The sequence below is a fragment of the Tachypleus tridentatus genome, chromosome 2 (assembly GCF_004210375.1).
Source record: "Tachypleus tridentatus isolate NWPU-2018 chromosome 2, ASM421037v1, whole genome shotgun sequence".
Lineage (NCBI taxonomy): Eukaryota > Metazoa > Arthropoda > Merostomata > Xiphosura > Limulidae > Tachypleus > Tachypleus tridentatus.
This window is the reverse complement of record NC_134826.1, coordinates 128,283,404-128,298,615: the sequence shown is the minus strand read 5'-3', so window position 1 is coordinate 128,298,615 and position 15,212 is coordinate 128,283,404. Positions and strand designations below refer to the sequence as shown.

Genomic DNA, 15,212 nt, shown 5'->3' with positions numbered 1-15,212 from the left:
TAGTAGTTTCCTGTGGAATTTTAAGTTTTAAAATTTGTGGATGTTTTGATACCTTAATAGTATGTCGTTCAAAAACAGGAAAGATGTTGCGTTATAGTGAAGTTTGTGTAAAATTTATTGTTATTATGTGAAGTCGAAAGACTATATCATATGTTTTGCCTCTATCTGTATGTGGACTGGGGTATCTTAGAAATTAAAACCACTTTGATTCGCCACCGATAGTAACTAGCCAATAACGCAACTGTTTGGTTTAATGGGGGACGTCCCTTCACGGATACAAACTTATAAGTAATCGTGGTCTCGTACCAGTGCATGACTGCTCGTTACGAAGTGTTTAAGTGTGTAAAACTTATCAAACCCTGAGACTATTGGAGGAATAATAAGAGTTTTACTTTACTGTAATTCATGGTGCGAAAGGAAGTGAGTCTTGCTTCACAAAGTCAAATGATTGTTGAAGACCATTCCCTTCAAGAGCAAATGCTTTCTAATACAAGGTAAGAACAAAATTATTAGAATAATAGATATTATTATTCAGCATAAGCTTCGAAAAGTATTCGCTTGCTGCTGTCGTTTTACTGGCGTAAAGTGATGATAAAAAGTAACGTATCTGTTTAACACTATCTAGGTATTTCTCCAACTGGTCAAAGATTACGTTAGACGTTAAGCAGATAAAAGATCTATGGCGCACGGTCTATTCTCTTTCGAGTAGAATTTATAGGATGAAATAAATGAAAAAACCAAGCAATAAATAAATAAAACGTATTGTTACCCTTTTTTTTTTTCTCTCTTCCTCTTATACGCGGCTGATAATATTTTATGAAGCATATACAGTATTGTCTATTACTAACGTAAATTCTCTAATCTACAAAGAAATCAAATCAGTTACTTCGTAATAAGATAGTCTTGTATTTATTTAAAAAGTAAAAATTATTTATTAGTGCGTGTGTACTAACATATTTGGCGTTATTGATTCAGCAATAGCAGGCCTTATGTTAAAATAGTATATATAAATATATATATAGAGGTGTTTGTCTCACAATTGAAAAACAGTTATTTTATTTTCCGTAACAGTTCTCGTTTCTGATGTGTGCGCGTGCAGACTGCTTGCAGTGTAATTAGTTTTAATAAAACTGTTTTTTTTTCTCTTTTTATAATGGAGTTATTTTACTACAGCAGACAATATCAAACAAGGTACGACAGGATAGTGTACGTCATATTTAAATTTGTTTCACCCCTGAACAATCCTTATTTTAAGCCTTGCTCAGGATAAGGTATTAAATAAGAGTAATATGAATATTTTAAATATTTTGCTCGTTTCGGGGTTTCACCATGCTTTTATACTTCCACTGTTGTTACGAGGTATAAAATTAGAACCAGAAAACGTGTTTAAAAACATTTTCATGTCTAGTATATTGTGTATGTTTATTCTTTCTAATCTTTCTTTATTTCTCTCTTTATTTAATAAAATAACTGACTTGGCGCAGTTCCGTAACTTGGCCTCAAAGGACACTGGAAGAAAACCATTTTATTGTCCTCCCTAGGATTAAAACGTCTTTCATGTTTCAGAATATTCCATGGCCAGATGGTTAGGGCGCTCGACTCGTAATATGAGGGTCGCGGATTCGAATCCTCGTCACACCAAACACGTTCGTCCTTTCAGACGTGGGGCGTTATAATGTTAAAGTAAATGCCACTATTCGTTGGTAAAAGATTAACCCAAGAGTTGGCGGTGAGTGGTGATAATTAGCTGCTTTCACTCTAGTCTTACAGTGCTAAATTAGGGACAGCTAGCGTAGATCGCCCTCGTTTAGATTTGCGCGAAAAACAAAACAGAATATTCTATCGCCATTACTGATTGCCCAGGGCCTTGATAGTGATGTTTGCTTGACTAATGTAAGGTAATCAAATATAGGCATATTTTAGTAAAGAAACGAAAGTCAATAACACATTTGCCTCTTCTTTTTTCTTTAAATAAGAAATCTAATCGATTCTTTGATATGTTAATTTCTTTTATAATCACAGCCAGGATTCTCCAGGTCATGTGCTAGAAAAGTTAATAAGCGAAGCTGCCGAAAAACGTCGAATCGTATGTGGTGTGTACCAGGCAGCACAGTTACTAGAAAAGTAAGCCTTTCTTATGTATTTACTCAGTATTCTTTTGTCTTATTCATTAGTTAAAGGATTCTTTTGTTTAATATACTATATTTGTATACATATTTTACTTAATAAAACTGCATATCTTCAAACAATTTATTTTAAAATAACAAAACAAACATTATTCAGAACTGTATAAATTATCTAATTTCTTCATATTTCACATAAGCATATTTGATGATATTATTAAGGGGACAAAAGTTGTTCAGAATTTGAATTTTATATTTATTTTAAAATGTTTTTATGTAACAACTGTAAGAAATAACTGATAGGCATTTTCAGAAAAAACGATTTCCCACAATCAGTAAAATCTCGCTTTCACTATTAGCTTGTACATGAACCTATTCTACAGAAAGAAACAATAGTTATATTCTATCTACTCTATCGTCTCAAAAACTAGGGACACCTGTGCACAGACAGCACTTATTTAGTTTTACATAAACAATTTAAAGACAACATCAACAGCCAGTTTCAAGAAACAAATTTTCTAGTTGACACACCTAAAAAATAATTTGGGCCATCTTTTGCTCAAATAACAGTCACAGTAGACGCACCATACAATCCATAAGGTGTTGAATGTGTGCTGAGTGACTTTTCCCCATTTAGTCATAAAGAATGTACGCAATTTGTGAAGAAGAGTTGGCAGACAATCGTGATGGATAATTATTCTTTTTAATTTTTTTCTCGTTTCTTTGTTGTATTTATGTCTCTAGATGTTTTGGGCCACAGTTTAACCTTTTAGCAAACATTTCATTCAACTGTTGTCATTACTGACAAACGCGAGTAACCGATATTGTACATCTACTGTTATTATTATTTTTAATCTTATAATGTTGTATCCTTCCTTTTTTTTTTTTTTTAGAATGACTGCGAATGTACTTATCTCAGTTAGTTATAGTCTTTTAAGGTTCATTTGATGAACCTAATTTGCACCTGCAATTCAAGTCAGGCCCATGTTTGAAAGAGCGCGTAATTCATAAATGGACAACTAGTTTACGCCATAACATTTTTTTTTAAAGCTATTATATAATAGAATGATACTTAACAAATAAATGTAAACTATAACTTATTTGTCTTACATTTTTCAAAACTAAACGTCTTATTAGTAAACTATAAAACAATATTAAAAGCGAAGGGATAGACATAATACCAACTGAAAGAACAAGGGTAAAAACTAATATCATAAAAGCTTTATTTCGGAAATTATACATAAATGTTAAATTTCTTTAAAATATTGAAATTTACGTATTGAATATTCTAACCCAATGGTAGTTTAACAACATTTCTTGCGGTTCATTTTATGATTGTTAATATTTTTCTTGCAGTTACAATTTATTAATTTTTTAACCAATAAGCTTTAAACAATATTTAATTTCCCTCAGACATCCTTCACGCGTTATGGTGTGTATTTTACCAGGCGACATCGAAGATGTAGAGGTACACATTCATTCTTTACTTATCCAGGCATTCTGTTATGAAAACAAGATCCGTCTAGTAAAGGTAAGACCAACTAATAAAATTCAAACTTTACTGCTTTTTTCGACCATGCTGAAATTCCGGACTCTATTCACTGTTTGAACACCTTGTTATTTTCTAAGCTTGGCGGAGGGGAACTGTTTCGTTAAATTTGGCACAAAGTTATTCCAGAGTTATCTGTATAAACCTTTCTTAATTTGAAGCGATTGATTAGAGAGAAGATAGCCAATCAACACCATCCACCGTCAAAAACCAATAAATTGAGGGATTGTTTGTTTGTTTGTTGTTTGTTTTGAATTTCGCACAAAGCTACTCGAGGGTTATCTGTGCTAGCCGTCCCTAATTTAGCAGTGTAAGACTAGAGGGAAGGCAGCTAGTCATCACCACCCACTGCCAACTCTTGGGCTACTCTTTTACAAACGAATAGTGGGATTGACCGTGAAATTATAACGCCCCCACGGCTGAAAGCATGTTTTGCGCGACGGGGATGCGAACCCGCGACCCACAGATTACGAGTAGCACGCCTTAACACGCTTGGCCATGCCGGGCCTTGAGGGATTGACCTTCACTTATAACATTCCGACGAGAAACTAATTATTAATGGGGTTTACTACGTATTTTACACACACACATATATATAAGGTAGTTTTATCAACGTTTTTTTGTTCCTTAAATCGAAATTTATAACAAGAAAATAAAAATAATCAATATTACGCAAAATGTGAACAATCCGCTGTGAACATTATTAAAATAAGTCAGTAATTACGGTGTTAAACCTTAAAAAAACGTGCGAGTACTGTATATTCTGAGTCATTAAATGTCGTTTGACTGAGCAGTATGGCCAGGTAGTTAAGGTACTGAACGCGTAATCCAAGGGTCGCGTGTTCGAATCCCCGTTGCACCAAACATGCTTGCCCTTTTAGCCGTGGGGGCGTTATTATGTGGCTGCCAATCACAGTATTCATTGGTAAAAGAGTAGCCCAACAGTTTGCGGTGGGTGGTGATGACTAGCTACCTTCCCTTTAGTCGTACACTGCTAAATTAGGGACGACTAGCGCAGATATCCCTCGTGTGGCTTTGCGCGAAATTATAAAAAACAAACAAACAGCCTCAATAGTAGACAGATGTTTTGGGTATTTTAAGGATACTCTATTCCCAGGGTAACCGATCGGGAGTAATACCAGCAGAATCTAATATTAGAAATGAACAATAATGACTTGTTTTGAGAAAGGTCAAATAATTATATTTTGAAATATTTTATATGAATTACAGCTGAGATAATAAACTTCTGAACAATTTTTAATTTTTAAGGCGAGAGAAAAGCTTAGAGCATGAATTATTAAGCATTAAAAATTCGTTAATTCGGAGTTGTGAGGCTCGTCACACTTAGTGATGTTCCATGTTTCCATTGGAACTAATTCCTTCATCAGTTTAATGACCATGAGTATGCACTATTGCTTAATACCATAATTTCTGTTGAATAAAGCTTTTATGAAGATGTGTACACAAACGTCGGTTTACAAGCCTACTTTTAAGTAGACCAAAGACACAAAAGTAATTTATAAATTTCACTGAGGAACTAGACAGGTATATTGTAGAATAGGATAGTTGTGATACCCTTTTTTGGTCATTCAACTTCTCTTGAAAACAACCATTGATTTCAAGGGATAACTTGTGCATTTTTGTCATACTTATCTATTATCGAGCTAAGAACATTGCGGTGCTTAGTGTGACAAACTGTTCATCTGACGTTTTTGGTTCGTGTCCAATTATATTAACAAAACAAAATCACGTTTTGCACTTTTGAGCCATGGGCGCATAATAAGAATGACAGTTAAATCCCACCCATGTATCTAACAAGAAAAGCCCAATAGTTGGTGGTGGGTGGCGTCGATTAACTAGTTGCCTTTAAAATTGGGATAGTAGACAGTTCTCGGTAGCTGTGTGCGAATATACAAAACAAACATTTTAAAAAGGTGAAAACTTCTAACAAAAAAACAATTTATTTATCATGTTGATATCAATTCCAGGAGATACGCCCGGATTCGTTGCAATGCTTTTTTTTATAATCAAATATTCTCTTTCGTTCTATGGGTGAAGGTATTTCTCCTGATATAAGACAGGTGTGGTTTCAGAGCTTATTGTTATACTAATTGATGCGTCCCCCAGTGGTACGGCGGTATGTCTGCGGACATATAATGCTAGAATCCGGGTTTCGATATCCCTGGTGAGCAGAGCACAGATAGCTCACTGTGTTGCTTTGTGATTAATTACAAACTTTTTATTTTCATTTTAAAGGATATATTTGAAGGATTTCTTCGAAACGTTTTCATTTTAACTTTCCTATCGACACATGAATATTTATTTTAAGATATGCTTTATATATTCAGTGATACAAAGTTAGATGTCGTTAATGGCTACTAGGACGGCTACTCTAATCTTTATTTACTTTTAACAGGTGGACAGCGAAAGCAAATTAGCATCAATAATATCCGCTAAGATCGGAGTGGTATCACCAACGTCAAAAATCCCTGTAAACTTTCACTGTGTTATAATTAAAGTAAGTATAAATTATTCATTAGCTACTATGTTAAAACAAATAGTTTATTTCTATATAAAGAATCTTAAATTTTACGTCTGAAAAGTATAAAGATTAGAAACTTAAAACGTCACTTGGGTCACTAAGATTACTTCCAGAAACATCGTCACAAGTTTTGTCCGACTTTGATCTTTTTCGAATTAACTTAAAACAAATGTTTTTCTTCTAATAAGGGTAAGCAGGTAATCTGGTAATGTAAGTCATTAAGGAAAATGATCAACATTTCACAAAATTATGAGTAAAAATAAAGAAAACATATTTATATCTGTATAGTTGTGTGTGTTGACATTTGCATAAATACATTTGAAACTGCGGAATATTTAAGAAAATAAAAAATCGAACGCAAAATATGACCTGTTATATTTCTATCATTTCCGTTTTGCAGTATCCTGAAATAGGGCACAACAAAACAGTTGAGCAGTTTTTACAGTTTTACAAAAATTACAGAAAAGACTACGTTTTGTCTGTAATTGCCTTACCCAGTTGATACATGGAACACCGAAAGGTATGCTATACAATTATTGTCAGCTTCAAATTTTCGCATACTTTATAATTAATAGCCCAAAGCAGTCTTCTAGATATTTGAAAAACAAAGCAGGATATGATAGCCAAGGCCAATGTAAGGCATTACCGGTATAAACAAATAGATAATCATATTTATTACGTTGCTAATAAAGAATACTGAAACTTTAGTCATAATTTAAAGTACCAGCTTAGTTGTTAGAAGACACGTGTCTTCAAATTTTCTCATTTAAATAACCTTGTCTTCAGTTGTGAATCTCTCTCTTCTTTTATACATATCATGAGCCAGTATAGTGGATTAATAATTGAGATCGCAAGAAAATGTTTGCTTGTTTTTTGAATTTCGCACAAAGCTACTCGAGGGCTATCTGCGCTATCCGTCTTTAATTTAGCAGTGTAAGCTGGGAGGGCGAGCATGTTTGACGCGACCCTCAGATTACGAGTCGCACACCTTAACACGCTTGGCCATGCCTAGCCTATGTTAAAAAAAAATCCTAATAGAATGTTCTGGCAAGAAGCACACAAAACAGGAAGGATTCAGTTCAAGCAACATTTTAAAGCTTTTACTACAGCTTTACTGCTAGCTATCGCTGTACAATTTAAAAAACAACGATATATATTAGGTTTACAGGTAAAAGGTATTCAATGTTTTTAACATTACACAATCGATGTTTTTAATGAATCAACTCCTATATTATGCATGAAGGGAAGAAGTAAAAAACAACAACATTCAACATGATATTCAGTTTTAATACACACATTTGTAAAATAATTTTGTTAAAAGACATGAAGTTTATTTAAAGTGATATTTTAGACGTATGGTTTTATTTTAAAACGCTACTTTTTTACAAAAAATTTTTTTTATACATGCTTAGTAAAGGTTGGTCTTTGTCTATGCATATGCTTACCTATTCCAATGCATCATATATAGAAAATTTAGTTGCGCAAAAATTATAAATGCTCACTATATTCGCAAACAAATTTCCATGACAATCTCCAGTTTTACATCTCGAACTAATGCGATCAAATAATCAATAGCTACAGTAAATCATCATGAACTACATCAGCTAGCTACTAGCTATATTTATTATAATTGTTTGTTTTGTTTTGTTGTTTTTTAATTTCGCGCAAACCTACTCGAGGACTATCTGCGCTAGCCGTCCCTAATTTGGCAATGTAAGACTAGAGGGAAGGCAGCTAGTCATCACCACCCACCGTCAACTCTTGGGCTACTTTTTTACTAACGAATAGTGGGATTGAGCATCACATCATAACGCTCTCACGGCTGAAAAGGCGAGCATGTTTGGTGCGAGGGGGATGTTATTATCATTACAGCGTATAAAGTTTGCTATCGTATCAAGCATTTCTTTGTCTGTAGTTGAAAATGAAAAAGCCAGCAAACGAGATAAATACAATTGGGGATTTAAAAACCTGTTAATAGTGATTTTTTAAAAAGGTAAAGAAACGAGGCTAGAGATACATTATTTACTCAAACTACAAATCCTTGTTTTGATCCCACCAAATTCTGCGTAACACAATGGAGCCAAATGCAGTTTGTAGTTTCAGTAATTAATGTTTATAGCATCTTAAACCTTGTTTTATTCCTTTTTCACGATCTATCTTTGCAGGTTTTAGGTTTACAATTCTTTTATTTATCTTTTTCAAACAGACATCAGTAAAGAACTGGAAAGGCTTAACTTAGTTAGACACAATAGGAGAAAACGTTGCCTGAACACAGATCACAAATTGCAAAGAAAAAAACATTTAAAATTAGTAATTATTTTGCTAAAACCCTTTATATAAAAGAAAAACATTGAATCTGATTTTTGTTACACATCTTAAACATTAAAAGTATGAAATATTAAAAGAACAGCATCACTATAAGTTTCCTTTATTAGACATGAAATAACTTCATAAAGATACAATTTGCTTTCCCGTAACCCACTATTCGTTGGTAAAAGAGTAGCCCAAGAGTTGGCAGTGGGTGGTGATGACTAGCTGCCTTCCCTTTAGTCTTACACTACTAAATTAGGGACGGCGAGCACAGATAGCCCTCGAGTAGCTTTGTGCGAAATTCAAAAACAAACAAAACAAAACAAACAAACTTTCCCGTAAATATAATACTATCACATTTTCTATATAACAACTTTGCGAAAGGTTATTTTTGTATAGAAATTATGTAATTTTAAGACTAAAACTTCAGTATTCTTTGTTTACAATTCGTGTCTTTACTGATTCCATAAGACAATTTTTAACGTTAAGATCAATCACATAAAAAAAAGAATTTTTTTCATAGTATTATTGTGTAGTTCTGCAGAAGTAACTTGTTTAATATTTATTTCTCTGATTACATATGAAAACCTTTAACAGTTTTTATACATGAAGGACAAGTACCATAGAATATTTAAATGACCTGCGAATAAAAGTGTTACAATGTATATATCATTTCCTTTTTAGTATAAGCCTGCGTTTGTACTTGTCTTTCTTTTTTAATATATTTTACGTCTGTTTTGTTTGTAACCCAATTATGTAACCAGTGATGTCGAGAAACCCACTTGTTGAGAATTTATATGCAAAACAGCTCGTTTGGGTTGAAAACATTTTACATAACCGAAGAAGGTCGAAACGTTGTTCGCTCTTTTATGTAAAATATTTTCTCAACCCAAACGAGCCGTTTTTGTATATAAAGCAATTATGTAACATAAGTTATGTAACATAAGTTTCAGTGTTTAACAATGAGTTTAGTGGTGCTTTATTTTCTTAGTTTTAAGGTTTTATTTGTTGGTATTAATTTATTTTGTCTTTTATCAGTTGTATTACTGAAGAGGATTGTGAAGTAAAAGCCTACGCGATGGTACTATGGCTTCCATAGTTGTATATGTGTGTACCAAATTTTGTGCATGTAAGTAGAGCTAATCTCAACTTATGCAGAAGTAGGCCCTTTGGGAATATTTGGGCTGAGGTAGCCAAAACCCATATTTTTTTTTACAACAAATATTTTCAGCTTTCATAATTATAAAGTAAATCCAGATATATGGATGTAGGCGTAGCAGTATATATTTCTCAATCTAGGACCTCTAATATTAATCAAAATTTGGTAAACTTATGTTACAAGGACCTGAAATTTTAACGTGCTGAATTTGATGAAGGTCTAAATGTATTTACCAAATTAGGATCAAATAGACTGTTTAATTATAGTAGATCGATTATTTTACAAACGCTAGATCTTGATTTTCCCCAGTAAACATAAAATGATCTCATTATAAAAATAAAATATTTTTCTTTCATAGTTCTGTATCATGCGCCAAACTTGTACCAATAAACACAATTTTTCAAACTTTAAAAGTGGATATTTTTAAAATATTTGTTTAGATTGCTGATTTAGTCTTTCACAAAATCAGCAATTCCACTGAGATTTAATATAGAGGTGGGAGCAAATTATTGCGTATATCAGGGTTCGCTAAGCTCCTGAAAGTTCTTGGATTTTTTTAGAGTGAACATGGAATGATGCGTGGCCTGGCATTGGCCTATACTGTAACTTTTACGTCACATACATAAAAGAGTGAATATAGACTTATCAGGTTCTTCAAATCTTCATGAGCGTTCCTGCCCAACGTTCCTTATCAGTTTTTATAGTTATGATGTGCCCGACAGTTTTATATAGAAGTTTGAAGTTAGAATTATTTAGAGTTATTATGCGATGATATATTGTGTTGTGGTGCCTAAGCATAAACTTTTCTCAACAAAATAACTTTACTTTCTAAGTTGTAAGTGCATAGTGTGTTTTGTTCTTGTAGTTGAACAAATCTCTGCAACATAAAAAACAAAGTATTTATTTTAAAGATTTTAAGTTAAGTTTTTAGAATATTTGTGATAAATAGAAAACATAGACTATATTACAATTAAACATAAAAACGGTTCAAGCACTAATTTGTGAAGGGAACTATAATATATTTACTACTTTATCCCTTTTTCAATATCTTTCTACAAATAAAATGGTGCTCTTGATCCCAAATTAAATTTATTTTACTTTTTCACTACTGTTCGTAAAGTTCCGATTTAAGCAAATAAAACGTTATCACCTTCTCACTTTTGTTAAAACATTTATTGGTACCCCAAGTCTAGTACAGTGGAGCGCCATTAAGCCGCGGTATTTGGGGGGTCAACCTGCATAACCGCGGCTTAAACCTTTGTGACTGAAAAGCCGAAGTCGCCAACAGCTCCGCCGAGGAGCCTCAACCGGGCCATTGCGTGATCATTATATCGGATTATCGAATTAAAAATAATACTTTAATTATTGATCACTTTTTTACGGATTTACCGCGGATTAACTTTAATGTATGGAGAGGTGTGATTCGGTAACAATGGCGGCCTCCATAAAGCTGACATAGAGAGCGGATAAGGTAGATTAACGGTCGATTTCTATTGTAATACATTTTATTTATTTCCCAAATTAAAGCAAATCCTTTTTAAATATCCCCTTGAAGTTATAAAGCCAGGATTAAATTCGTAAGCCGCGTTCTTACACGTTATTAAATTAGCGGTGAGCCGCGATAATCCTCGCTCACAAGACTTGCTACAGCGGCTTAAGCGATTTCGCGGTTTACTGGTCCGCGGCTTAATGGCGCTCCACTGTACGTGGTTAGATGTTTTTCTAAGTTACAATATCTTCCCGGTGGCTCAGCGGTAAGTCTGAGGGCTTATAATGCTAAAAACTTGGGTTTCGATACTCTTTATAGAAAGAGTCTAGTTAGCTCACTGTATAGCTATGTTTTTAATAGTAAGAATGAGTTGTCATTTTTGTTATAATTTAACATTCTTTTGAGAGTGCTTATGAATATGCATGTTTTTGTACTGACATTCAATGCAATCTTATAAGTAAACAAATATGAACATAAACACGCAGTAATACAATATATTATGCGGATATGTTTGGGTATTAAATTGACTTGTCAGTGTATCTGTTATATACACTTACTTAGTGAAGTTAACGTTTATATAGTAAAGCTACGTATAAATGTATCTACCATTTTTGATGCTAAATCTACGTATCTATAAGATACTATGATATCTTGTAACTAGTGGGTCTAAATTATATTGTTTCCCTCCAGTGACACAGCGGTATATCTGCGGACTTACAACGCTAGGAACCGGGTTTTGATACCCGTGGAAGACAGAGCACAGAGATGTCACTGTGTAGCTATGTGCTTAACTTCAAACAAACAAACAGAAATTAATATATGAACGTGTTGTGCGCAATATATTGTATTACTACTGGTTGGCTGTGCGTAATTTAAAATTTATGCTGCACTCGGTGTCCATATTTACAAACTAGATTGTTCCATAGCGTAATTGGGTTAACATTATGCCAGGTATTTCGGACGTAATTAGTTTAGTATTTAAATTTATTATTATTATTGTGTAACAGGTTTTATGATTCTAAGTGAGACCGTTGATTTGGAAATAAGGTTTTAAAATCAAATAGAAAATAAGTTACTGATAATGGTCGGTTTTGTATAATAAACTAAGTTTGTTTTTCAGTGTGTGTGTATTTATTATATATATATATACACACACGATGAATGTAAGTAATGGTGTGATTGGACTAACGATATGTTGGGTCAGCGAATACTGGAGTACGAGACAAGCTTTTACCACCTCTTTGGTCACGTGCTCTCTCGCGTGCTTTGAAACACGAAATCTGTTATTGCTTCCGGTTCAGTTTTCGTTTTTATAGGCTTCATTTGAAAGATGAACAGTTGTTTAAAACTTGTGTTGGTAGATACGAGAACATCATACAAGTTTAATCTGTTGAATGAGATCAGTCGTGTGTTCTGATCACTTTAGTGCTGACAATTTTGAGAAAGATTTAAAAGCAGATGATAATTAAAATTAACTGCTATTCCTCCTCTCCGATTACTGCGGTCATCGAGTACAATAAATATCTGATAATAAAATGTTGCCAAGTGAACATGCGGCTGGAGTACAAAAACAACGAAAAAAAAACTAAACGTAATTATGATATTTTACTGTTTGGAATTACTATTAAATTTTAACAGGTTTTGCAGCACTAAGTGAGATATTTGATTTGGGAAAGATGTTATTAAATAAAGTATGAAATAGAAATATATATTAATAGCTATTTATATGGTAACGAAAATCGTAGGCGATAGTAATTAACTCTGCTTAGTACTAAATTATTATTTTTTTTTTAGAATAATGTATGTATTTGTCTTTCTGTAGAACGTGACGGAAAAAATGCCAGACATTTTTGAAGCCTGGGAATGCTAGATTAACCTTAACCTGTGTACGGCTTCGACGTACAAAGAAACGTTCAGTGGCCACCAGTCTTCATTACTTGCATAATAATTTGAAATGTTTGTAAAATGTATAAAATTAATTCTGTCAACAACCTATATTCAATGCTTTAAATGTTTGAAGTGCTTTGAGTGAGGTTAATCTTATGTGTTTTATTAATGTAACCAAACCTTTTTAATCCAGACGTATTTGAAGGCGGATCTGTTAAAGGTGATCGGATCATTATGCTGGCTGATATTATACTTTCTGTTTAATAGTACATAGTTATAAAATGTTAAAGCTAATTAGTGGTATTAAGTATTTTATTCCTATCAACGATTGTTAACCATGATAAATAGCAACTTTTTTTTTGTTTTATTAAAGATGCGTAAAGGAAAGAAATAAGATATATAAATAAAACAACAAGTCCATAAGCAGAATCATCGAGAACGTGTATGCTACATTTGTATTACACAATAAAGTTAAGATAGTGACGAAATTAATCCTTGCTGGACATAGTAAACCCAATTCAAAGTTATTCACATTAAAAGCAATGTTTTCAAGTAATCAAGCTATGGTTTCAATTTGTAAGTATGAGAGGCCCTGAAATATTGTTTACATTGAAATTTAATTTTGATGATCTGTCGTGTAAGGTAAACCGTGGCGAATTTCACGTTCTAGGTACAGGAACAATACCTGATCTTTGTTTAACTGAAAAAAAAACAACAGATTACTTTATTTTGTACTACATTTTTGGAGCTTAAGATCGTAAATTTTCGTTTTGGGTATATAATTTTCATAATAATTTGACCTTATAAAAATACTATAGTGTACTTACGATGCAATTAAAATGAATAAAATAATAATGACGTATCCTTAATTCGTAAACTTATTATAGATTCAAACACTGTCTACAGTAAGGCGAGATTGTGGCAGAAATGAAAGAGAAAATTGAAAAGTTCATGTTTATATTAAATGTATATATTACTTTCATGTTGCATTCACACAAAAGTAATTGATTTTAAGCTAAGAATTGTGTACGTTTCAGTATTTGTTTTTTTTACGTTAGTGTACAAGTTTTCTACCAATTATGTTTTATAGAATTCATTGTAAATTCATTTGTATTTTACAACTGGACATTCATTAATTTTAAATAAATACATTCTTCGTAAATGAACACGACTCTGAACATTTTATTGAATATTTGAAATTCTGCTTTACACAAATGGCACAGGTAACTGTAACTCAGTTTCAAATTACATTAGTTATTGAGCAAACTACAGAAAACTGTCTTTTGGTATAATAGTTTTGAAAGTTTAAAATATGATAAATTTATCAATTAGTATCTATACAAGCATATTATTGTAAACTTATATTTTCAATATTTCAATTTTATCAGGATTTTGAACACATGTGAGCAGGGTGTTCTTACACAGTAGGTAAGTACACAGTATATCTGTAGCTTATTGGTGATAAATTCGAGTAATAAACGGACAGAACACAATCACCTTGTTTTAAAATATATATTCTAAAAAAGTCCAATGCATGTAGAAAATTATTTACACTGTGGGATATTATAATTCTCTTTAAAACTAAATAATTGCATTTTCTTGTCAAAATTAAGATTTTTACAACTGAACCTCATTGACTTTTGCTTCTTTGGTGATCTATATACATACACATTTCACGAGGTCTAGAAATGTGTGCAAACTAAGAGACGCGGTGATGTAACAATACTCGCTTAGTGAGAAAAACTTAGAAATTTTGAGAAAAATAACGTCAACAATACTACAACAGTTGAACTACACATACGAGGTCTGTTCAAAAAATATGCGGACTGTTTGAATTGCGCGGCTCCAGTTGGTTCCAGGGGAATCCGCTTGGTGTCGCTAGGCTCGCACACATCAGCTGATTACGACGCCATTTCCCGATTGCAGATATCTTCATTTATGTATTACCTACGCGGTTTTAACTGAAGTGCGATTTTTTCGTTTGGCGGATTTCAGAATGAATGACCTGAAGGAGCAACGACTTGCTGTGAAATTTTGTGTTAAACTTGGAAAATCTGCGACTGAAACTTTTGGTATGCTTAACACGGCTTACCGTGATGTTGCTATGAAGCGTACGGCATGTTTCAAGTGGCATGAACGTTTTAAGGATGGTC

At 32.9% G+C, this 15,212-nt stretch overlaps 1 protein-coding gene across 4 annotated transcripts; it reads left to right on the top strand.

Moving 5' to 3' along the window:
- Positions 1-330: 330 nt before the first annotated feature.
- On the top strand, positions 331-13,923 carry LOC143245079 (growth arrest and DNA damage-inducible protein GADD45 alpha-like). Of its 4 annotated transcripts, XR_013025457.1 has the most exons (7): positions 331-494; positions 2,023-2,124; positions 3,537-3,654; positions 6,089-6,190; positions 6,615-6,734; positions 9,563-9,653; positions 12,995-13,923. XR_013025457.1 is itself a non-coding variant. In XM_076490916.1 (6 exons), the coding sequence occupies exons 1-5, from the start codon at positions 406-408 to the stop codon at positions 6,714-6,716; spliced, it is 513 nt and encodes a 170-aa protein (XP_076347031.1). In that variant the 5' UTR covers positions 331-405; the 3' UTR covers positions 6,717-6,734; positions 12,995-13,923. The 4 variants fall into 4 exon arrangements, 3 of the variants coding, with proteins under 3 accessions (XP_076347031.1, XP_076347032.1, XP_076347033.1); XM_076490916.1 differs by lacking the exon at positions 9,563-9,653; XM_076490917.1 differs by lacking the exons at positions 6,615-6,734; positions 9,563-9,653.
- Positions 13,924-15,212: the final 1,289 nt, after the last annotated feature.

What these genes read in the sequence shown, in the direction of transcription:
- LOC143245079 (XM_076490916.1), top strand. Translation starts at nt 406, where the DNA reads ATGGTGCGAAAGGAAGTGAGTCTTGCTTCACAAAGTCAAATGATTGTT. An exon ending in CAAATGCTTTCTAATACAAG is followed by an intron (nt 495 to 2,022) that starts GTAAGAACAAAA and finishes TTATAATCACAG; the next exon opens with CCAGGATTCTCCAGGTCATG. An exon ending in TTCACTGTGTTATAATTAAA is followed by an intron (nt 6,191 to 6,614) that starts GTAAGTATAAAT and finishes TCCGTTTTGCAG; the next exon opens with TATCCTGAAATAGGGCACAA.